This window comes from Mesitornis unicolor, unplaced genomic scaffold (assembly GCF_000695765.1).
Source record: "Mesitornis unicolor isolate BGI_N332 unplaced genomic scaffold, ASM69576v1 scaffold20795, whole genome shotgun sequence".
Lineage (NCBI taxonomy): Eukaryota > Metazoa > Chordata > Aves > Mesitornithiformes > Mesitornithidae > Mesitornis > Mesitornis unicolor.
The window spans coordinates 4,122-29,727 of record NW_010185067.1 but is presented as its reverse complement, the minus strand read 5'-3'; the positions used below and the strand labels follow the sequence as shown (position 1 = coordinate 29,727).

At 36.7% G+C, this 25,606-nt stretch overlaps 1 protein-coding gene across 1 annotated transcript; it reads left to right on the top strand.

The window, feature by feature from the left end:
* Positions 1-208: 208 nt before the first annotated feature.
* On the top strand, positions 209-24,387 carry LOC104534188 (polypyrimidine tract-binding protein 3-like; the record flags this gene model as incomplete). The annotated part of the gene is made up of 13 exons (XM_010184717.1): positions 209-294; positions 4,226-4,394; positions 7,650-7,796; positions 9,857-10,021; positions 12,906-13,016; positions 14,839-15,013; positions 18,199-18,276; positions 18,931-19,070; positions 21,558-21,591; positions 22,163-22,255; positions 22,820-23,036; positions 23,504-23,581; positions 24,255-24,387. Coding segments are annotated over 13 exons (1,626 nt in total), but the record flags the coding sequence as incomplete, so codon positions are not given.
* Between the last annotated feature and the right edge of the window lie 1,219 nt (positions 24,388-25,606).

The following is a 25,606-nucleotide window of genomic DNA, read 5'->3' as shown; positions in this document are numbered from 1 at the left end:
AGGAAAAGGATAGAAGAAGGAAAGGTTGTGTGGTTGATGTTTTTTCCTGAAAAAATACTTTCACAGCAATACTGGATAATGTATATAGAAAGGAGACATTCTTGGGAAGAACGAATTACAGGAGATGTTGCGCTTTAATATCAAGCTCTTTCTCTGTGACAGATTTTACTAGTAATCTTGTATTTTTTTTGTGGGTTTTTTTTTTTAGCGTGGACTTGACAAGCTGCTTTCTTCTGCTGTCAGTAACAAGCCTTTTACCATGGGTGATTCTGCTCTAGCTACAGGTATATATACAGGAAAAAAAAGAAGGTTTTTATCACAGTTCTTCTTCAACAGTGTGTGATTTATCTGTAAATGTGTTTTAAATTGTATTCTTTATTGTCACCATAAGCAGCCTTACCAAGCCTGAACTATAATCTGTAATCTATCCAATTCAATGACAGTATGGAAGAGTTCCAAAACTGACTAGTTGAAATGGGTGAAACTGTATCTATTTTCTAGAATCATGACAAAGTAAGTAGCCTTCTGTACAGATGCTGAAGTGCCTACTCAATTTTCCTGTAGTTGTGCATTTTAAAGTAATCTCTTTTGAAGTATTTCAAGGCTGTCAGAATTACAGAGACAGAATATGAATATCCTGTATCAACTTCAGTTTTGTGATGAAAAGTTAAGGTGGTTCCCTTGGGTGTCCTTCTTCCTACTTTCTACCCTACTTCTAGAACTTTCTGAGCAGCAGTAGACAGTCCTGTGATTTGTCTTCAGATGTTTTCCTGCCAGTTCTTTTCCCCAGACAGTCTCTCCATGGGTTGAAATGAATGGTAGTGTTTTTGCAAGAGAAGCAGTAGGATTTTTTTTTTTCCTTTGGTCAGATGTTTTCTTAATCTGGTTTGTTACATATCTGCACAGATTGGTCTTCAGCAGAGTGGGTTTTTTGAGCGATGGTGGGACACTAGATGGACAGATGCAGGGTAAGGGAACTGGGTCTATTTAAGCACTGTAATGACTCAGTGTGAAACCAGAGTCACGTGTTTCTTCTAACATGTCAAACTAGTACTACCATCCAAAGAAGTTTATGCTCTCCCCCACTCTGTGTGTTGGAGAAGATGTAGTAAGTGGTTTTGGTTAGCTGTAGGTTTAGATCATAAAAAAAGTAGAAAGTTAGAGAAAGCTGGGACCACTTGCTATAGAGGTACTTTCAGCTTAGGTGGGCTTGAAGTATTAATGGCCCATGGCTCCATAAGTTAAGTAATGTAAATTAACTAACTCGTGACATAGACAATTGCCTGTCAGCAGTGGTTTCCAAATAGTTGATTCTATAATGGGGCAAGGGGCAGAGCAGATAACCTCTTGATAAGCGTCTAAGACTTACTTGCTATATTTCAGATAAGGAGTAAGGAGAAGGGAGAGTCTGAGGAACTAACTTGAAGATTTTTCTTTTTCATTTCTTTGACTTGCACCCATCAGATTGTTCATACTTCTGCTAATCGATTCAGTGTGATGTCCCAGAGGCTTCTGCTTAGCTTGAAACAGCATTAAGTTATAACCCAGTAACTGAATAGCTGAAATATATTTCAGACCTGTGTAGATGGTATTTTTGTGAGAAGAAACCAGCTGGCAAGGAATATAAATTTGTGTTGAGTTCAAATGGCTTTTTATTAATTACCAGTGCAAACACTGATGTTTCATAGTCATGTTCAGGTTGTCTACATGATACTAAACTTTAAAATAAGATAGACATGTTTGTCTCCTAATAAACCAAAAAACCCTCTCATTCTCACTGATAATCCTATACTTCATTTTGAGTTTATATCATCTCTACTGAGATGCAGCTCTTTACCTGATACAACTGCTTCACCTGCAGCAGTTTTTTTTGTTCTGGTGGGTCACAAACATCACAGGAGACATTTTGTCTTTCTTCATCTGAGGCTACTCACTTGGAAAATATTTGTTCCAGTCATGAATCATGGTTATAATGAACTTTCTTTTGTAGTAGCAGGCACTGAATTTCACTGTTCATAAGGCTTCTCTTTGTCTGTCTGGAAGCATTTTTCGCTTTCACACAATTGATTGTAAAATCTGGAAGAGGTGATCACCTTGGGCATACTTTAAAGTATTGCTAAATCAATTTTGAAATTTAGATTCCAGGAAAAACACATTATTATCTCTGTGCATCAAAATTAATATGAATCAATAGCTGGAGAAAGAAGCATAGTTTAAAAAAATGCTGTAGTCTTTATATTTGGGATGGAATGAGTGCTAGATTTTATTGCTGATTCAATGGCTTATCTAAAGTTCCACAAAACTCAATGTAATTGCAACAGGAAAAGAAGCACTTTATTAGCATTTTTAGGTCAGGTACTGGTTACTGTTCAGAAGCCAGATCAACTAGACCTACTGTATGCTTGCTAATGGGTAAATTGTGAAACAGAGGATGCACACTGTATGTACACGGACTGATACCTTTCAGGTAAGCACTGTTCTTTTTGGCTTAATGCCTGACCTGCAAACCCCCGTAACATTCAGTGAAGATGCAGAGAGAAAATGCTGTGCTTGCCACTTAGCTCCATCTCATCACCTCTGCTAATGAATCAGAACCCAGAGGGTACTGCTTTTGGGAGAATATCTCATCTTAAACTAAAAGCAAAATTCCTTTTAGGTTTAGTTACCTGCTTTCTTTAGTCAAGCAGTCCTTGACTTAGTAAAGTCCATGACATCTTATCCGTTTTGAACCTGAAAAATAGGTTTAACAAAATAGAGTGGTTTGTTAGATTTTAGTAGTAATAGATCATGTCGTGGCTTGGTACTGATGTGCATTTAATATACTTCTGTTTGTCTTAAAGTCTCATCCCCAACAAGTGTGCCACATGTTCACGTTTTTCAGAATGCACATAGAGCACATGATGCGATTTAAATTATTTTGATGGAAAAATAAATGTATAACAGACTTTTCTGTTTTACAGGTGGGGGAATTTGTTAACTTAGCTTGTTAGCATGCCATGGTTGGGGCTAAGATCCTCTAACTTGGAATTTTACAGACTCCCACTAGTGAAAAAATTAGTAAACTCGTAAACCTCTGTAAAGATCCTTATACAGAATCACTTGTGTGAACCACTTCTCAGTCTTAGACTGTAGTAAAAACCTACAGCAAAATCTGAAATTAATTAGTTAGCTTGTATAGATATTTTTTTCTTAATCTTTTGTGATTCTCATTGGAAGGGTAAATGCAACACATGAGATGTTAAGACTGTCTCTCATGCTGAAGTGAAGCTGTTTGTGGCACATAACTGAAAAAAGAATGCTGTTTCTACCTTCAAGTGGTATGCAGTTACACTTCGAGAAAATTTCCATCGATTTCCTTTCAGTTTAGGGTATTTTTTTCCTCGAGCCTCATAATCCTCTGTAGCTTGCTTTAGGAAAATCTCTTACGGGGATCTGTATTTTGACTAATTAATTTCATTTTTACTGCTTTAAGTTATTACTCCATTGTGATAGCTTCTAGAACAATATGCCTGTTCCAGATGTGGAGTTCTGCTTAAAAGTGCTTTCGGGGACTCTGAGTCAACTCCTTGAAATGTAACCATTGGTCCCTCACCTGTGACAGAATCCAAATAGGCCTATGTTTAAAAAAAAAAAAAAATGCAATTTGCCAAAGTGAAAGACTTTAGGAACCATTCAGATTTCATGCCTTTCTGCTATATGTCCTTTTAAAAGACTTTTTAAGACTTAGAATCATGTGGGACAGCAGGCTTTCTTTAATAAAACTAAAAAATTATTTGTGGTAGCAACTGAATCTGATTAAGAAACAAACCATGCAGGAATACAAGTTAGTAATAAAAAAAATGAATGTATTGCCTCCCAGTTACTACATGCCCTTCTGTGTAATATGTTACATGGGCATCTGGGAAGAAATTATTGGCCTCTGTATGTAAGACCTAAAAAAACCAAAACCAACCAACCAAACAAAAAAGTACACAAGAAAATAAAAAAACTCAAAGCAAAAAACCCCACACCATTCAGTGCAGTGGAGACTTGGAACATCTGAAGGGTCTTCTTAAACACATCATTTAGTTATATATGATCTGTCCTTTCCTAGGATTCAAAGACATATAGAGAACTCAATGTCAGTGCTGAGACAACAGTTTATCTCTTCTAGGTTTTGGTATCTGTACTGTGCAATAAGTTTGACTTGTTTGCTTGTCCATCCCTGTGCATAAAATATTTTAGAGAATGGGAATGACATGACGAATTCTGATGCAGACCAATCAGCATGTTCCCCTTCACGTGTTCTTCATCTTCGTCATATTCCAAGGGAAGTCACTGAAGTAGACATAATTTCACTAGGCCTCCCGTTTGGCAAAGTAACCAACCTCTTGATGCTAAAAGAAAAAGGTCAGGTATGTAATTTTCAGTGTTTCAATTATAAGAGCATGGCTGAAGATCTGGTTCATGTTGTGTCCCTTTTGGTATTGCATTTGGCTGAAATGATTGCAGCAATGTCTAAATATTTCATTGATAGCTCAAGATTTTCATATTCTCAAATCTGAAAGGATGTCTTATATTTAAGTTTTTAATATACTTTTGGATTAAATAATGATCTAGAAACTTGTTAATAATATTGCTAAACATTATATCCACTTTATGTAAGAATATATAGATGATAAAGAACTACTTTGTCACTACTGATGTTGACATCTGTCTTGAAATAACCTGCCTGATTAAATAATTACCATACATGTTAGTATTTTTTTGAAGTTAAATAAATTGCTTAGGTTGGGTATTTTTAATCCTTTTACATGTGATTGGGTAGTTCACATCATGGATAAACACTGAAATCCTAAAAATAATAGGCATTCATTGAAAAATTTTCTAGAGCACTGAGATGGGTTAATATAATGCACAAGCTAATAGAAATTTAGTGTCCTCTTTCTGCTGTTCCAATTGGTATATGTGTACCTGCTACCTAGGTAGTAGTGCTTGCATTCAGGAATCTAATAAATTCATTAACAGTGTGGTATTTTTAGCAGCATTGCTTCCTATATGTCATACTTATTCCACGTCTTCTTTAATGACTTACCGTATTTACAATGTAAAACCTCTTAAGGAAACCCACAAATCAATTTGTTTGTCTAGTGCTTAATGGTGACAATTGGGTTGAGTGTTTATGGGTAAGAATCAGGGGGAAGGCCAAAAAGGCAGATACCATGGTGGGAGTCTTTTACAGACCACTCAACCAGGATGAAGAGACAGATGAAATATTCTATAAAAAGTTAGGAGAAGTTTCACAATTGCTAGCCCTTGTTCTCATGGGGGACTTCAACTTCCCAGATGTCTGCTGGAAATACAATACAGCAGACAGAGAGCAGTCTAGGAGGTTCCTGGAGAGTGTAGAAGATACTTGCCTGACACTGCTGGTGAGTAAGCCAACTAGGGAGGGCACTGCACTGGACCTGTTGTTTGCGAGCAGGAAAGGCCTTGTGGGTGATGTGATGGTTGGAGGCCATCTTGAGCACAAAATGGTAGCATTTTCATTTCTCAGAGCAATAAGGAGTAGGGCCAGCAGAACTGCTGCCTTGGACTTCCAGACTACAGACTTTGACCTGTTTTGGAGACTGGTTGTCAGAGTCCCTTGGGAGGCAGTCCTGAAGGGCGAAGGAGTCCAGGAAAACAGGACATTCTTTAAGAAAGAAATGTTAAAGGTGTAGGACCAGGCTGTGCCCATGAGCCAAAAGATTAGCCGACTTTGGTTGCAACTCAGGAAAAAAAGGAGAGTTTATGGCCTTTGTAACAAGGGGCAGGAAACTCAGGGGGATCACAATGATGTCGTGAGGTTATGCAGGGAGAAAATTAGAAGGGCCAAAGCCCAACTAAAACGCAATCTGTCTTCTGCAAGAAAGACAAATTAAAACTGTTTCCGTAAGAACAGTAGCAACAAAAGGAGAGCTAAGGAGAATCTCTATCCTTTCCTGGATGCAAGGGGAAATGCAGTGACAAAGGATGAGGAAAGGGCTGAGATACTTAATGTCTTCTTTGCCTCAGTCTTTAATGTAAGAACAGTTGTTCTCTGAGTACACAGCCCCCTGAGCTGAGAAGAGAGGGATGGGAAGCAGAATGAAGCCCCACAATTCAAGGGGAAATTGGCAACCTGTGACACCACTTGAGCACACACAGGCCTATGGGTCCAGATGAGATGCACATAAGGGTATTGAGGGAGCTGGCAGAAGTGCTCACCAAGCCACTTTCAATCATTTGTCAACAGTCATGGCTAACCGGGGAGGTCCCAGTTGACTGGAAATTAGGAAATGTGATGCTCATCTACAAGAAGGGCCAGAAGGAGGATCCAGGGAACTACAGGCCTGTCAGTCTGACTTTGATGCTAGGGAAGTTTATGGAGCAGCTCATCTTGAGTGTTATCACGTGGCATGTGCAAGACAACCAGGTGATCAAGCTCAGTCAGCATGGTTTTATGAAAAGCTGATTCTGCTTGGCTAACCTGATCTCCTTCTATGACAAGGGGGCCTGTTTAGTGGATGAAGGGAAGGCTATGGATGTTGTCTACCTGGACTTTAGTAAAGCCTTTCACACTGTTTCTCACAGCATTCTCTTGGAGAAATTAGCTGCTCATGGCTCAGATGGGTGTACTTTTCACTGAGTAAAAAACTGACTGCCAGTGGAGTTAAATCCAGTTGGCAACCAGTCACAAACCATGTTCTTCAGGGGTCAGTACTGGGGCCAGTTCTGTTTAATATCTTTATCAATGATCTGAATGAGGGCATTGAGTGCTCCCTCAGTAAGTTTGCAGATAACACCAAGTTAGGCAGGAATATTGATCTACTTGAGGGTAGAAAGACCCTGCGGAGGGATGTGGACAGACTGGATTGATGGGCCAAGGCCAATTTTATGAGGTTCAACAAGGCCAAATGCCGGCATCTGCACTCTAGTCACAGTAACCCCATGCAATGGTACAGGCTTGGGGGAGTATGGATGGGGGGAGCAATGGTACAGGCTTGGGGAAGAGTGGCTGGAGAACTGCTTGGCAGGAAAGGACCTGGGGGTGTTGGTCAACAGCTGACTGAACATGAACCAGCAGTGTGCCCAGGTGGCCAAGAAGGCCAACAGCATCCTTATATTAGAAATAATGTGGCCAGTAGGCTAAGGAAGTGATTATCCCCCTGTACTCGGCACTACTGAGGCCACATCTCAAATACTGTGTTAAATTTTGGGGCCACTCACTGCAAAAAAGACATTGAAGTGCTGGAGCATGTCCAGAGAAGAGCATTGAAGCTGATGAAGGGTCTAGAACTCAAGTCTTACGAGGAGTCACTAGGAAGCTGGGATTGTTTATCTTCAAGAACAGAAGGCTGAGGGGAGACCTGATTGCTCTCTATAGCTACCTGAAAGGAGGTTGGCAGCGCTAGGTTTGCAGTTGAACTCAATGATCTTCTCCAACCTATGTGATTCTGGGGTTCTACGAAAGCAGATATGTCCACAAGCATGCACATTCAAATGCATTTTAATACTGAATAAATCGGTACTGTACTTTCACATGAACTTTTTGTACTGAGAATGGAATTGCAAGTAAATGGTGCTTTGATGCTTTGTTCTCTCCTGTAAACAAAACAACACTGAATACTGCTATTTATTGGTTGCAGGCATTTTTGGAAATGTATTCTGAGGAAGCCGCTGCTAATCTGATAAGCTACTATAGTTCTTGTGCACCTCAGCTCCAAGGTCAGTCTGTTTACATTCAGTATTCCAATCACAGAGAACTTAAGACTGACGCTCTACCTAATCAAACTGTAAGTATAACCATTTAACAGGATAGAATTGCATTTGAGTTGTGTATTGGTATTGGCTAGGGTAGTTTGTTTTCTTTATAGTAGCTTGTGATACTTACATACTGTCAAGGCCTTTTCTACTTCTCACGCTGCCCTACCAGTGGGAGTGCACAAAAAGTTGAGAGGAGACACAGCTGGGACAGCTGACCCCAACTGAGCAAAGGAATATCCCACACCATATGGAGAATTTTCTTCATGGAGAAATTGACTCTGTAAGAGGAGGAACCTCTTTAAGTTCAACAAAGACAAATGCCACCTCCTGCATCTGAGGAGGAGTAATCCGAGGCACCATTGTACACTGAGGTCAACGAACTTGAAAGCAGCTTGGCAGGGAAGGACCTGAGTGTCCTGGTGGACACCACATATGCTCTTACAGCAAAGGCAGCCAGCAGCCCTCACAAACTGCTTATCCACTCTCCAACTATGACTCATCCACCTAATCACAAAACAACTTATACTTCCCCTAAACAAAGCAGGCCACAAGTGAGTCCTAATTCTAACATCACTAATATTCCTACTGGCAATCAACCTACTAGGACTCCTACCATACACATTTACCCCAACCCAGTTATCAATAAACATAACACTAGCTTTCCTGCTCTGACTTGCCACTGTCCTCATGGGCTTGTGAAACCAACCTACTATCTACCTCCTACCTGAAGGCACACCAACACCTTTAATCCCAGCCTTAATCATAATCAAAACAATTAGCCTACTAATTTGCCCAATAGCCTGAGGAGTTTGCCTCACAGCAAACCTCACAAGCGGATACCTTCTAATCCAACTTATCTCCACAGCCATCTTTACCTTCCTTCCTAGTATACCAACAGTATACATTCTAACTGCCTCAGTCTTACTCTTGTTAACTATCTTAGAGGTAGCAGTAGCCATAATTCAGGCCTACGTATTTGTCCTTCTACTAAGCCCGTACTTACAAGAAAATATCTAACAACCCACCAAGCACACTCATACCACATAGTAGACCCAAGCCCCTGATTCGTCTTTGGAGCAATTGCTGCCCTACTAACTACTTCTGGACTTACCGTAGGATTCCATTCCATTTGAGCTCTCTCCAACTCCTAGTCTTAGGTTTAGTCTCCATATTCTTAGTTATACATCAATGATGACGTGACATTGTTTGAGAGGGCACATTCCAAGGACATCACACCCTCACAGTCCAAAAAGGCTTATGATATGAGATAATCTTATTGATTACGTCCGAAGAATTCTTCTTCCTAGGTTTCTTGTGAGCGTTCTTCCACTCCAACTTAGTCCCTACCCTTGAATTAGGAGGACAATGACCCACAATGGGAATCAAGCCACTCAACCTTTAGAAATGCCCTTACTAAACACAGCCATTCTCCTAGCGTCCGGAGTTACTGTAACATGGGCACACCATAGCATTATAGAAGACAACTGAAAGCAAGCAACTCATGCCCTGTTCCTCATCATCCTACTCAGATTCCACTTCACAGCACTCCAGGCTGTAGAATACTATGAAGCCTCATTTTCAATCACCAGCTGGGGATAGGGCTCACCCTTCTTCATCGCCACAGGCTTTCATGGTCTCCATGTAATCAGATCCTCCTTCCTATCAGTTTGTTTCCTATGAGTAACTACATTCCACTTTGTAAATAGTTTTTGGTATGCTGGCTGGTTGTTAGTCTATTACAATATTGTCGTTATATTGATTTGCTGGAAAAACTCCAGAATAACAAAAGCTTACAGAACCAAAGCAAAATTTTGTCTATATGATATTACAAAGTAGTAACTGTTTAACTAAAAATGAAAGTCATAATTCCATGAAAGTATGAACTGACTTCTTTTAGAGGAAGGGGAAGGGAGAGATATGATTTACCTTTTAACATGGAACTTGAATAGATAATCAGATAAAGGGAGTGTGTTTTTTGAAAGTAGCATTTGAAATGCATTTTACATGCTTTTCTTTGTAAGAGGACTTTGTTTAGATATGAATAATTCATGTACATGTAATTGTGGTCTCTGCTGTGTCATGATTTCAGAATGCCCAAGCCACATTGCAAGCTATGAATGCTATTCAGTCTGGAAATCCGCCTGTTACAAGTGGTCTTGGCGCTGAAGGTGGGCTCCCTTCAGGTCAAGGTTCTGTTCTTCGAATCATTGTTCAAAATCCTGTGTACCCTGTCACTGTAGATGTGCTGTATCAGGTAATGAGGATTGCTAAAGAAAAATAGTTTAAATCTGTTCCAATGAAATCCATTAAGTTTGGTTTTGGTGGGTTTTTTGGTTTTTTTTGTTTTGTTTTGTTTTGTTTTTTTTAAGTACCTGTCAATCCTTAATCATTTGAATGAGGACTGTCACTTTAAAATGATTTGTTGCAATTTAGGGATCTAGGCTGGGATCAGCTTTGCACAAAAAAATTAAATCAAAGTAAACAGGGCTTCTGTACTCAACTTTTAATGTCTTTCATTTCTTTTAGTTCCTTGGCTTCTGTGGAAGCAGCAACAAATGCGAGGTGTTGCTTTTAATTTATGCCCACATGATGAGCTAGTGAAACACTCACTGTTATAAACTAGTGGAGTAATATTTTAGCACTCTTTGTACTAAGTAACTCTTGTAATTTATTTTAGGTTTTTATATTCACTTTTATAATTCGGCACAACTTATTTAATAAGTATAATTGCTTGGACAAATGTTTTTGATTGTTCATCAACTGTTAGAATGACGTTTACATTACCTCTGAAAGCCTGGTGTAGTGGTGGGCTATAGCTGTGAAAGACATTACCATTACTCCTGCAAGTAGCGGTGTTATGTTGTTGAGAGCTATAAGGTTAAAAGCAATAACTTTACAAGACTATCTATTTGTGTGTGAAGGACTTGTCAATAGTTTTTCTTTTCAGATATTGCAAAGGGTTTCAAACTTGAAAGCTTTTGTAATTACTAGTAAATCTGGGCAGTAAAAAACATGTCCCAAACATGAGTGTCTTAAATTAATGTGATTTAAAATAATTGGGAGGTTTTTACAAGATTCTGCAGCCCTGGATGAAGATTTTTGCTGCTCTACTAGCATCTCAAACAATAGTTGATTGTTACCAACACTTTATTTTTTCTCTTACCTCTTAATATTTCCTCTTTCTCTGTAACTCCCCTGTCATGGTACTGATTAACTAGTATATTAATTGTCACTTTGATGTAGCAATTTGCCTGATTTAAACTTTTGTTTGTATCTATGAGTATTGTTCACTCATTGTTGAGTGAACTGAGTGAACAGGTCAACTGTTTTTAGAATTAAAGCATACTCAGAATAACCTGAGAACAAAATGTGTGGTTATGGAAGCTGTACTGGTTTAACAGTGCAACAGCAATTCCTGTATCTAACCTTCTGTGGGTTTTTTATGTTTTTGCTTGTTTACTAGGCAAGCAGTGGAAGAGGAGTTTCATGTTAATGTACTTTAATTTGATTAATGTTTACTTAGTGTAGCAGAACTATATTTTCAGTATTTGAATTGCCTAATGACCCTCACTCAACTACTTTTGCAATAAATCTAGAAAATTAAGCAATATTTGAAAAGGGAGATTATTTGAAGTTCTTAACAGGGGGTAATCTCCTCTAATTAAAGCAGTACTCTGTGCCTGATAGCTGCTATGTAGCGTTACTTTTTAAGCGTAGTAAGGTTAATGAAAATGAAAATTTTCACTGATAAGTATAGCATCATATGGAACACTAGTAGGCAAGTGGTCATCCAGAACTTTGGCTATAATTTGTAAATTATAACTGCTTGTCAAGAAACTAACACTTCTTTTTAAACTGCAATTGACCTTAAAATACTTATAAGAAACAGAATATTCAGTGTCATCTTTGCAGAAGCAAAATTGATATATACAGTGGGTTTTAGGATTAAAACCAAACAAAAATACCTGGAATTTCATTATCTTAAAAAGATCTATTTAGTCTTGTGAATAAACATGGAAAAGCATGCATTCAGAAGCTGTAGTTAGGCCTTTCTTAATGGGAAGTGGTTTATGAGCAGGAACTCAATCACTAATTCTAAATTGCTATGAAAAGGGTTTCTGTTCTGTGTTCTACTACAAAATGAAGACTGCAGCATAAAATCCTTGTTTCTGAGAGACTAAAAACTAGGCACAAAGGGTTAGGACAGTGTTTCTTGTATCTGTGATTCTAGGCTTAATAGTCTGGCAAGACGTGTTTGTCCTTATCTCTGGCCTTCTTTCTATTCTAGGCTTAATACTTTTCGGTGGGGTTCTGCTTTCCAGACTTTGCATCAATTCTAACAGTTAGTTCTAAATCAGTTAGTACTTCCCAAATTCATCTGTCCTCTGTTAATTTGGACAGCGTTTTTCTGCACTTACATGATATGTCCTAACTATACTTTTGTCCCCATTCTTTATGGATTTGCTTTTGTATAGACATCTTCATGTATTGCACACACTCACTTTGAGTGTATATATATTTATAATTTCAGCCTTTTAAAATTTTTCTGCAATGTTTGCATTTGCAATAAATCAAATAACATTCAATTGTAAATTAGAGGGATTAGGTACCAAACTAGCCTTTTGTCTTGCTTGTTTCCTTCTTTTTCTTCTAGCTTGGACAGTGAGTCTTCATAATTAATTTGTAGACACATCAACTATTTAAAATGTATTTTTGATCACTAAATTTGCAGAATTTTTTTGAAGTACACAATGCAAAGGTGGATACCTTGAAAGGCAGTTTGCAGTTCCTATCTCAACTGACTTCTGAAAATCCATGCCTCAAACCTCAGCTTTGATTACCCCCAGTTTTTCTGCAGACACTAGAAAATGGCTGTTGGGGCTGGCCTTCCCTGCTCTTAGTTGAACAGCCATTGCTAAATCTTTAAGAAAATTTTGCCCTTCTTCCCCATCTTTTGTAGCCTCTTTTTTAAGATTTTTTTTTTAATAATCTGTAACAAAATTCTGAGTTCACTCAATTTGTGTTCAGCTCTCACAAAAGAAATAATTTTCAGAAATTTATATGAAGTTTTAAATGCTAGTCTTTAGTGTACGTGAATTATTCATTGTTTTTGAAAGTCCATGTTTCTTCCTTCTCAGGTTTTCTCTAGATTTGGAACTGTCTTGAAGATTGTCATATTTACTAAGAACAGTCTATTGCAAGCTTTGCTCCAGTATTCTGATCCAGTTAATGCATTTTATGCCAAAATGGTAAGCATTGTTTATTCTTGTTGATTCTCTCTCCACTCCCATTCCCTCAGTAAATGGGGAACCTTAGGAATAGCTTGATCATTAACCTATGACTTCTCATTATTCTAATACTTTTGTTGCACATAAATAATTTTAACATCCCTCATTAATTAAGAGGATAGCATGCTATCTAACTGGAATCGGTTGCTAAGAGAGGTGGTGGAGGCCCCAACCCTGGAGATAATAAAGATCAGGCTTGATGGGGCTCTGAGCAACCTGATCTGGTAACGTTGTCCCTGCTCACTGCAAGGGGGTTGGACTGGGTGAGCTTTAAAGGTCCCTTCCAACCCAACACATTCTGTGATGCTATGATCATCAACTGCAAGCATAAATGTATAGCACACACCCCAAGACCTGCATGAGTCTATCGGAACAGAAATCAGAGCTGTCAGTAGTAATCAGTGATGGTAACTGTAGCTGACCAAAGTCTTTTACCTTTTGAACTAAATGGAATATTTTTAGTGAGGATAAACACTAAGAGTAGTGTAGTTAAATGCCTAGAGATTAGATGAATGTTACATGTTTTACTTGTTCAAATTTTAATGAGAAATTTACAGTAATCAGTGTTTTTCACCTTAAACTTCTTAATTTCAAATGAGCTGTACTCTGATTTTAAAAATGCACATTCTTAGTAATGAAGAAAATCTCACCTATTTTAGGTGTATCTTCTGTGGTGGGTTAGCCTTGGCTGGCTGCCAGACACCCATCAAGCTGCTTTCATTCCCCTTCTTTGGCAGGACTGAGGGAAAAAATAAGATGAAAAAGCTTGTAGGTTGAGATAAGGACAGGGAGATGGCTCACCAATTACCATCACAGGCATAACAGACTCACCTTAAGGAAGATTGATTTAATTTATTGCCAATTAAAGATAGAGTAAGATAGTAAGGAACAAAAACAAAAGTAACACCACCTTACCCACACTATTATTCCTTCTTCCCAGGCTCAACTTCACTCCCAACCCTTCTACTTTGTTCCCTGAAGCGGCGTAGGCGGACAGAGAATAGGGCTTGCAGTCAGTACATAACATATTGTCTCTGCAGCTACTTCTTCCTCACACTGTTCCCCTGCTCCAGTGTAGATCTTCCCCAGAGGATACAGTCCTTCCCCATGGATGGTGACTCAACCACTTCCCTGGGCAGCCCATTCCAATGCTTGACAACCCTTTCAGTAAAGAAATTCCTCCTAATATCCAACCTAAACCTCCCCTGACACAACTTGAGGCCATTACCCCTTATCCTATCACTAGCTACAAAGTAGAACAGACTGACCGCCACCTTGCTGCAGCCTCCTTTAAGGTAGTTGTAGAGGGCAGTAATGTCTCTCCTCAGCCTCCTGTTCAGGAGGCTAAACAACCCCAGTTCCCTCACCTGATCTTCATGAGACTTGTGCTCTAAACCCTTCATCAGCTTAAGTAAGGGACAGTTCTGTACAATAAAAATCTCCAAAATAGTATAGCTACTAGCATCTGATATAATTTATTGAGTAGGGGGCAAGTAAGAGTAGAAGCACAGCTAGAAAGACAAGTCATGCTTAGTTATGATTTTTCCATTGTCACAAGTTGATGTAATACTTACTAATTAGAGGACTACACTAGTACTCTATAGAGGACATTTAGGTAAGGATAGTGTCAATCTAATTGTCTACTTGCTGTTTAAAAGCAGCACCTTAAAAATAGAAGATTAATTTTGGTTTGGGTACAATTGTAGGGTGAAAATAAAATAAACTTACAGTGGTGGCTACCACTATGTATATTGTCTCTGAAAATGTAATTATTTTTCTTTAGACTCTGGATGGCCAAAGTGTCTACACTGGATGCTGCACTCTGCGTATTGATTTCTCCAAGTTCACTAGCCTTAACATATCGTACAACACTGAGAGAAGCAGAGATTTTACTCGCCTGGACCTTCCTTGTGCAATGAGCCAACCAGCCCTGGAGCTACCCACAACTTCTGCTGTTGGTAAGAAATCCTCACTTTTAATGATAAATACACAGTAAGATAATTACGCTTTTTACGTTGCATTTTTGCTGTGGCTGCATATCAGGTTGACAAAATGGTACATTTTGTGTACACTTCTGTTTGTTAGGTCCAGTAAAATTTATATGGAAAGCAGAAAGTCATAATCAAGATAAATTAATATCTGAAACTGAAACAGGAGGAATGCTTTTGGGCAAATTCATTGTCAAAAAGCTATGTTTCTAAACTGCTGTCAAATTAAATCACTGGTACAGGCAGTAGAATATAAATGTTGCTTATCAGAACGATCAATGGCAATAATCCAAAATTTACACTGGTTGCCTGAGCTGCTTGAAAATTAGTGTTTTAAGGGTGTTAGCTCTTGTTGATATTTTAGGATAACTGCCTGCTGTAACAAAACAAACCATAAGAAACTTAGAAATGCTAGAGTTATTTATGTATGTTTTGTAGTCTCCTTCTGAAAGATAAAATTTTAGAAATTTTCTTGAAGTTTAGAAGTCACTTCCGTGACATAAAGGAGACAGTGTCTGCTTGAATCCACACTGGAGAAGCCTTTTTGGCATAAATAGCTCTGGTGTGCTCATTTAATCAATTTCGGTAATATTGCAAATCACAAAACAGATTTATTTGATGACTGAGTAGAAGTGCTCAGAATGCAATATGAATTATTTTGGCTATTTTTCCTTCTCTCTAACAGCAACTAGTAGCAATATTATGCAGCTAAGAACTGTCTCAGCTGTTGAATAGGTATCTAAGAGTTGTGCAGTTGGTTAGAATAGTAGCAAGGGCTTGGGAAGAATTCTTTTTTTTTTTTTTAATGTAGTGTTCTGTGATAGCTAGGGCATATAGTGGGTTTGGTTAGTTTTTTGGGATAGTTGGCTCTGGTAGCTTAGATTAGAGTATGAAAGTGAGTTGCAGTCACTACTTTCTTGATTGTTTTTGCTGGTCCTCCTAAATGCAGGCTTTGGATCTTCATGTAATACACAACTATCTTTATAATTTTTTTTGAGGATTTGGCATACAGCTTCATGGAATATGCTGATATAGATCTGATATGTTCTGATTAATTAGACTTACATAATTTGAAATTCTAAAGAAAAAGTATAATTACAGTGGAATAAGGACAAACTTGCTTGTAAGGCAGAGATAACATTATATGCGTGCTTTAGGAGGCTAACACATGGGTGCTTCTCCAGTTCCTTCTCTCTGTCTTCTAACTTGTCATTGCTAGCAGTCTTGTTTTCAGTCTGAATATTTACTGTAACAGTAAGAAGAGCACAGGTGGTGTTGTAAAGGAGAGTCTGATGTCTGTATCAAAATTTGTTTGTAGTGCAGTCACAGTGAAGCAGCTTCATAGATATTTTTCTTTTGAAAAAATAGCTGCAGACTGGGAGAAGCATGCTTCTAGCCTTTCTGTAAGTGGTAACAACATGCATATCTTGCCATAAGCATGTGCTGATAGTCCTCAGTTGCCAGATATAAGGAAAAGACATTTGGAATAAATGTCAGCACTTTTACTTCCTATGTTATTACTAGTGGATGTCGTTTTCATGGAGAATTAAGGTAAAGCAGGTAACTGTCAGAACAATATATCAATTTTTCTGTAGACTTGAAATTATCTTAATAGCAAAACTGAACTGCTCTTGAAACTTTTTTCCTCTTTTTTTTTTTTGCTGTTGTTTTTGGTGGAAAAGACACTGCACTACAAACAAGCAGATTTTGTGAACATTTTGCATTTAAAGAGTTACCTCACCTACTGAGCATAAGCAGAGAGAAATGAATTGGCTTGCTTTGAAAGCTAGCTGCTAGCCATGTAGCAAATTATTTTACACATAAAAATATGCAACAAAGAATTACAGATCTTTCTGCATTATCTCTGTTTGATAATTTTTGCTTGCCTGATTTTGGTATCAGTGTACAGCATGCAGGTCTTATTTGGCAGCATAAAAGTGCTTTATCTATTTCTTCATTAATGTTTCCATTACCATTCTTGGGTTGCGAATAAGTGATTAATACCTATATTGCCAGAACTTGTCAGTGTAATGCACCATTGTGTGTATTTCAAGAACACAATGACTTGCTTTGGTGTGATAAATGTATTCAGTTGTTTGTATGAAAGATGCTTTGTTGCTGCAGATAAGAGAAGGTGTAATGTGATGCAGTATTCATGAATATTTGATCCGTGGTGTCTGTTTCACTTGTTGTTTTTGTAATTCATAAGGGGTACTTCTTATGATATTGTATCATCCCTATCAATAACCATCTGTTAGTGAATGTAGCTATTTTAGTTAATGGTAGAGGTCTGAGTATTAAAACAGACAAGTTGTTAGGCTTGCAGAATGTGTTTGCTGATTGTACATGCCTTCTTTAAAAAAAACCTAGTATGCTAACATACGAAAGAATCCACAACTCAAGCTTGTTATCTAAGTGCCTCTTAAAACACAAGGTCATGTGCTGCCCCATGTAGTGCTTAACTCCACATAGTAATGTGGAAATCACTGAGCTATCTTTGAGTCTAGGACTCTACATATGTTGATATTCCAAATCTCTTTAAGGCTTGTGGTTGCCAGGAGAACCATTAAAAAAATGGTTATTTCTGAAGTAATACAAGCTGGGAAAGTACATCTCCTTAAAAAGAAAATATGTCTACTTTATTCATCTCAGTAGCTAGTAATATTCAGAACCTCAGATTCATTGTAGTTGTTTGTATTATTTAGCCTATACTGCTTTTAGAAATATCTAGGACATAGTTGTATTTCATAATTGAGGAAAGTCTTTGAGTGTATTTACTTCCAGAAAATTTCCAGAATGCATGTCCATTGTGTGAATAAAAACTATTGAACGTTGCCTCACTGGTCTCTTAACAGATACTAATCTATGTTGTGCTTTCCTATTCAAATTTGTCTAAGTTACATTCGGCTCTGACTTCGTTTTAGAGAGGGACATAAAGGCTGATTGGAAAATTTGCCTTCAAAAGTGGCTGAAAATTGTCTTTGTAAAACACAATCTTGAATTTCAATGAGAATTTTACAGCCATTTTATAAAAGAAGTAATCATGGACCAAATTCAGAATAGCAACACCGGAAGCTGATTCTCATTGCTAAAGTCTCTTCTGTTTTCTAAAACTTTAAACAACGGTTTTAATTAGATAAGTTTGCTCTCTCTAGGAATCCAAAATGTGGTCCACCCATCATATGCAGGGGCTCCTGTGTATACCTCAGGCATGGGGTTTCTTCAAGGTGCTGGTAAGTTTCTATTTTCTAAAAATATGGTGTTTGCATCTGGGGCTAGTGGTCTATCTGAATACACGTGTTCAGAGCAAATTGTTTTCAAATACAGCAGTCAGAACACAATACTCATTTGAGTCATTCCAATTCTTATATTACTCAGTAAAATTACTTTCTGTAATAAAAAACATAAGTTGATGTAATTTATAATTTAATAAGTGAAGAAATTAAGTGCCATGATAAAGATTACCTGCAAGAGAAGAAACTAATAATCTGTTTTTCTAAGAATTGTAATACTTCAGTGACATTCAAAGCTAAAGCAGGAAGTTTCCCCTTTTCTGGCTATAAAATGAGAAATAAATAGTCTTCTAGACTCAGTGATCTCTTCCTTTCTAGCACAGGATAAACTTTTGTGCTAAATTATTTTTCGTCTTTCTTGGGCTGCAATTTATGTCCCCTTTTGTTTGGATCTGTTGGTGTAGCTGAATATTTCATCATCTCTGGAGGGTAGGTGCTTCCTGATTTATTGATCAGAAACTGGGAATAATTAAAATTCTTAAAAGCATTTTTTTAATTTAATAGTGATGTTTTTGCCAAACATCGTCTGCTTTTATATTCTAAAATGGCTTTTCCACTTTGAGATGTCAAGTCATGCTATTAATACCCTTCCAGGTCCTTCAGTTCCAGCTTTTCCTGGAGCAGTTGGTCCTCTTGCAGTCCCCACATCTGCAGTGTCTGGACAGATTACTATTCCTGGCCTTCCTTCTGCTTCAGGAAATTCTGTGTTATTTGTCAGCAACCTCAATGCTGAGGTAAGTTTGGTTGGTGGAACTGATGCAAATATCAACTTGCACCAAGTGCCAGAATTGTTCTTGCAAATTTACATTAGCTGAAGGAATAAGAGAGGAAATTTCTATACTGATAACATAAAAAACAGGACAGCTCTATTCTTGTTTGAGATAGTTTGCAGTATTTATGAATTTTACAAAACTCTAGTCAGCAGTGAAAAGCTTTCTTACACAATTTACTTTAGGAAATCTCTGTTAGCAGTGTAGCTAGTAATTAGACTATGTCTATGGTCAGACATCAGAAATGCTTGAAGAGACAAACAACATGTATTATGACTAAGTTTACTGATATCTCTGTGTACTACTTTATCATTAAAGAAGCCGAAAAATTTTTCATTTGTTAAAAAACATGAGGAGTTAGAGAAACAGGACAGAAGAGAGAAGGAGATAAAAGCATACCAGATCAAGTACCTTTCAGAACATTGATAGGATCTTTCTAGTTTTGCAACTTCTTCCCAGACTGGAGAGGAAGAACACAGGTACTTTAATATTGACATCACTGTAACCCATTTTTAAAAGTTAATGATACACATGTTCACTTTTTATAGTACCACACAGATTTTTTTTTTTTTCATATATTGGCAGTCAAATTGTCATGGACAACTTGGATGGTTATTTTTATAGTGGAAATGACATAGATTGTTCTATAAGCGTACTCCTGTTACTCAAATATTACACACTGATCTATGCATAATTAATAGCAATGTACATCACTTAAAAGAATAAAAATCAAGCTTTACCAAGGCCATGACTTAAAATGCAGTTCTACTTTACTGTTGATAAGCAGTTCTATTACAAAAAAAATAAAATTATTTTTGCTTTATATGCTTGTCAGATTCACTTAACCATAGAACTGATACCTTCCTGTTGTTGAGGTTTAAAAATCTGTGACCAGTTCATTTAATCTACAAGTAATTGCTGTGGTGGTGTTTTTGTACTAATAGCTGAATTCCACAGAAAGCATCAAAAGAAACAGCTGCAGATGCAGACTGTAAGACAAGTCAATTTTTCTTTGATTTGTCAATATATCTTACCAGTTAATTTCTGATGATTACTTAAGAGTGTTTTTTAAGAGTAAGCATATGAGAAGCACAGGTCAAAGCTATTTTCACAACATTGCTGTTTTACTTAATACTAATATCTAAGAAGTTGCCATGTAAAACTTTGTGCTGCAATGCATGATACTACATAAATGCATTAAATAATGCTCAACTTAAAAGGTGAAAAAACAAGAATGTACAACAACAGTAATTGTTGGAAGTATAAATTGTTGTAAATACATTTCTTGGCAACTGTGTAACAGTTGTTCTACAGTAGTGTTTGTCTGAGCCCTTTCACTTTTCTGTGTATAGAAAATCAGGTTGGACTTATTTCAATCTCTATTTCTCCCCTGTTGCAGGGTTTCAGAGTGCACTTGAACATTCCTTCGTGATTTTTAAACTGGCTGTTTGTTTTCCAAAAAACCATTTTCAGTAGAAATATTGCAGTCTCATTTGGTTAAGAAATATCTTTAAATAAACTCTGTGCTGGATTAAAATATTTGGGCCAGAAGGATAAACTCTAGAAGCACTTAAATTTTACATTGATAGTAGTTGTTCCTTATTACTAAATGCTGATGATAAAAGGGTATGGGCTTACACTTAGGCTGCAGTACCTTCTGTTTTTATATAATTTAGTTATGTTTGTTACACATTTCTACTGTTGTGAGTTGAGAAGCAATAGGGCAAGAGAGTGTGTGTAGTTGCTCCTGATACCAGGTATTTTTAGTACTCATTACTAGCAAAACCTTTGCCTCAGTTGAATCAAATATAGCTGTGTTAAGATGTAAATTATCTTCTTTGATGCTTGGGGAGCTTGATAAACAAGGAATTAACAAAAAATCACTGGAGAAAAATTACAGAATGCAATACCACTTTCTATATGCATCATATATAAATAGCTAAATGGTTTGTGTGTCCCTTTAGCATGTCATGGTCACTTACAGAGATGGAGACAAAACTGAAGACAAAGCAAACATGTTTTGAATCAACTGCTTTTAGTTTTGTAGGTGTTATCTGCTATTTAGCAAATACAAAGGAGTTCTTGAATGCTCTTTCTTGTTTAGCGAATGTCTTTCGTTTTTCAGAGAATGAACTGCTACCTTGGAAAGAATAAGTTCAAATAATTAAACCACTTAAATATAAATAACTTCTTTAGCATGAGAGACTGAGTCTTGAGTGATGAAAATGCATGAGTTGACATTGTTTAAATATTTTATATGTGTGTAGCAAATATATATTAACAAGAATGCTGCACACTGTAATTACTGCAAGAAATGGCTTTTGGAGAGACAGGTTTATGCATTAGTGTGCAGTATCTCTTCCATTCTTTTTGTTTACCATGCACTTACGGAATAGATTTCTTTATTTGCATGGCTTTAAAAATAATATACTAATTTTATCATTTAAACAGGCCATCTCACCATATGGACTTTTCATCCTGTTTGGTAAGATATGTCAAATATACCTTGAGAAACTATAGGGCTAGCATTCTTTTTATTTATCTGACACATGCTGGTTAATGCAAGCTCCATTGTTCTGTCTTTGTCCAAAAAATGCACAAGAGAATGTGTTGGTTTTAAAATGACAATTATTTGAGACAGTAGTTGTAGAACACAGGTACCAAAAAGGCAAATGGTTACAATGCCAGAAGAATTCCTCTGTGTGGTCCAATTTGTTTACTGCAGAGAATGGGAAAGCAAAGATGAAAAAACAAAGATTACATCAGAGGAAATGGCATACAGAATTGGCATGTATGTTAGCTGCAGAGGACAGTTTGTTGGCACAGTAGTATTTTAATATGCCTCTGTTAAGACAACTCAACACTGTTACACTATTTAAAAGCTGAATATAAACATACTGTTCTATGACTAAGATCCTGGGTTTTAATAATATAAATTAACCTGTTTAACAAGGTGATTATTCTTTCTAATGCTAATGTTAGTAAAAAGAAACAGCCTTGCCCTCGTGCTGTCTGTAGTAATCCTCTGGACAAATTTCCTTTCTGGATTTCAACAGGGGTGTATGGTGATGTGCATCGTGTGAAGATCATGTTTAAGAAAAGAGACCATGCTTTGGTCCAGATGGCAGATTCAACCCAGGCACACCTAGGTACTGATTTTTAAGGCACAGTTATGCTTCAGACTAGCATGAGCATGATATAGATGAGAAATTTGCTGTCAGTGACAAGTATAAAAAAGTTAAATACGTCATTGTGATGCTTTAATACATACAAACATTTCCTTTTTATGTTTAGAATGATGTTTGCTTTCATGTAAACAAATTACTTTTCTGTAGTGGTTTAAAAAAAATCCTGTGAATCTCAATCTAGTTAATGTTAGAATTGCATCATCCTACAATATTCCTGTAGTTTATTTTACTAGTACATCATAGAATTTTCCTGTAGTTTAGCCTGTATCTAGCAATTTAAGAATAATCAACTGCTCTTTAATGAAATGGTGTTTTGCATTTTTGTTGCATGTAGACTGAAGGTTACACTACATTCTTTTACTTGTTTTAAATATAATGTTATAACATAACCCACCTGGTAGACAGGGAAGTTGGCAGTTTAAATTTAGAATGAGAAATCTGACACTAAATAGAAGACAATATTCAAAGAATCCTTTTTTCTTCCCTTCCATTCATTCCTGGTCAAATTCTCTTTCCCCTGGTTAGCTCTCAGCTACCTGAATGGACAGAGGCTTTATGGAAAGATACTCCGTGCTACTTTTTCAAAACATAGCACAGTTCAACTTCCTCGTGTGGGATACGATGATGAAGGTTTGACACAGGACTATAGCAATAGCATTTTACATCGCTATAAGAAGCCTGGCTCTAAGAACTTTAGAAACATCTTTCCTCCATCTGCTACCCTGCATCTCTCCAATGTTTCGTGAGTATCTACATGTGTGATCTTCTTGGAAAGGTGATGGTTTTTTTAGGTTATGTTAAGTTCCAAAGTCTGACATAAGCTTTAAATTTCCTTGGCCTTTTACAGTTTCCTGAGAATTTGTGACATTCTGCTGTGTCATTAACAATAAGTGAATCCTTTAACTGTCACATTTTTTTACTGTTAGCAAAGAAGATAACTGATAGAATGCTCTTTTTTTACAAGTTTAAATACAGTTTACATTTTCTTGACAATATGCTTTGTTTTTCACATATTCCATCTTGTGTTATAATTTTTTGCAAAGATTAGGGCAATGGTTTTTGAGATAATGTACTGAACTTACATTACATTAAATTAATCATTGGCATAGAAGCTACTTTTGAGGTTTTTTTTATACTATTACAGAACTCTGTGCTCTTTTACAAGTCAAGGGGATTTTGTTCTGGTTTTGTTTGTTTTGTTTTAAATAGGCCTTTTGCTACTGTTGATGATTTGAAGAATCTTTTTGAAAGTGTTGGATCAACTGTGAAAGCCTTCAAATTCTTCCAGTAAGTTCTCTTGTAAAAATGCTGAGCAAGCTTTCATCCTGTAAGATGACTAATTGATTTTATTTATTTTTTTAAAAAATCCATGTATGTGTAACTATAGGCAAAATTCAATGTGCATGTATCTACAGGAATAAGCTATACAGCTATGACAGCTTTTATTGATCTTAAAATTTTAAATAAGATACTACTTGAGCATAATTACATGAAAATATTCAGCATCTTGACAAATTGCACCTATGTTCAAAGTAAAGTAAGTTTAAGGAAAGTAAATACTTGCTTCTTTAAAAAGAAATACAAGCTGTGTATATGTAAAATGTAATGTAAAAGGTGACAATGAATCCGCTCTAACATTCATTAAGGTTGCTTGGCAGCACTGTTTTAGCATAATTCTACCTGCTAGAATAATCTCATATATATGGACGATATAAAAGTCTCCAAGACTTATTTCAACGCTGTTTTTTCAACTGTATTGTGGTGAGAGAATGGCATGACTGTAGGCCAATTTATATAGTTTCAGTATCTCATTTTGGCAGGTGCAGTAGTTCTGATTCTTTTGCTGTAGAGTGTTCAGTGTGTGTGATGTGGCTGAAAAAATATTTGCGTCACTTTTCTGTGTTCACTAGTTCAGTGAAAATTTGGTTAGGACTAATAATGGTTTTTAATTATACTTCAGCAAAGACACCAGAATGGCTCTTATCCGGCTGGACTCTGTGGAAGAAGCAATTCATGCTCTCATTGAGCTTCACAATCATGACCTTGGAGGAAACCATCACCTCCGAATTTCCTTCTCAAAATGTACAATCTGACTTTTCTGTGAGCTTTAGGGCTGCATCACAGCTTTAGTAAAGTCTTCAAACAGAGACTGAAACAGCTGTGATCAGCTCTTTCTTAAATTAAAAAGTTCATTCATGCACAAAGAATTAAGCAATGAGCTTTTCTGATTTTCACTGCCAGTATGCAATCAAAGTTTAATATTCATCCCTAAAAAGATTCTACTATGAAATTGCTTTAGCAACGATATTTCTCACCAAATTTCCTACTTAAAATTACATTTTGAGAACATCTTCTTAGATTTTGTTTGAAATCAGCCTTACAAAACACTTCAGAGTGCTTCTACAATATACCAAAGGGGATGTCTAACAAAATGGTAAATCTACTCTACACAGATTAAACACTAATTTGAATGTGAAATAGTGCTTGGGCTTCTTGTTGAAAAGCAAGCACTGACTGTAAGTGTCCTCTAAATAGTATTTATGTTACCAGGGTGTGTGTTCATACTTAAGCAAATGTTTAGAAATAACTTTTTTAAAAGCAAGAGTCTGTGCTCTTCATATGGGTTAAATTATTAGAGAAAAGGTGCCTTCTTTCTGTGGAGTGAAAGATAATTGACAAGTTTCTTCAAGATGTGGTATCAGATACTTGACTTAACCATATAACAGAAGTTTAATGTCTTATTTTTACTATGAAGTGATGTTGTGTAATAGTACTTTGGAGAAAATAAGACAAGAAAATTGTCCTGATTTTAAAGAATTTTTTACATTTCTTTAAAGAATAAAATGTTTACAATCTTACAAAAAATATTCAGGTCTATGATGGTTTGAGAAGTTTTTAAGAACTTATTTTTGTTAACATCATCTTTGGGGACAGAAAAATTAAACCTCAAGAATTTTTTGTACCACTGTATAGTCTAATACTTAAATTACTGTATATTTACTTAATGTCTTATGATGTGCCTTACTATGTGCTTATGATACAATAGCGTAGAGTTTTATCTGAAGTATCTTAAAAAAAATATTGTGGGCTTTGTGTAAAAATCTCTTCCTGTTTTGTTTTTTTGGAAAGGTTTTTCTTGGTACTTCAAAATGTTGGGGATTTTTTCATTAAGTAATACTCTGAATTCTAGTTTCTTGTGCTTTAGTACAGAGATTGGACAAAGGTGGCAATAACGTTTAACTCCTTACATAATCATGTAGGGATTCGTTGAATTTACTTGGTCGCAGTTGTCTGGTACTAGTACTTTGCTGA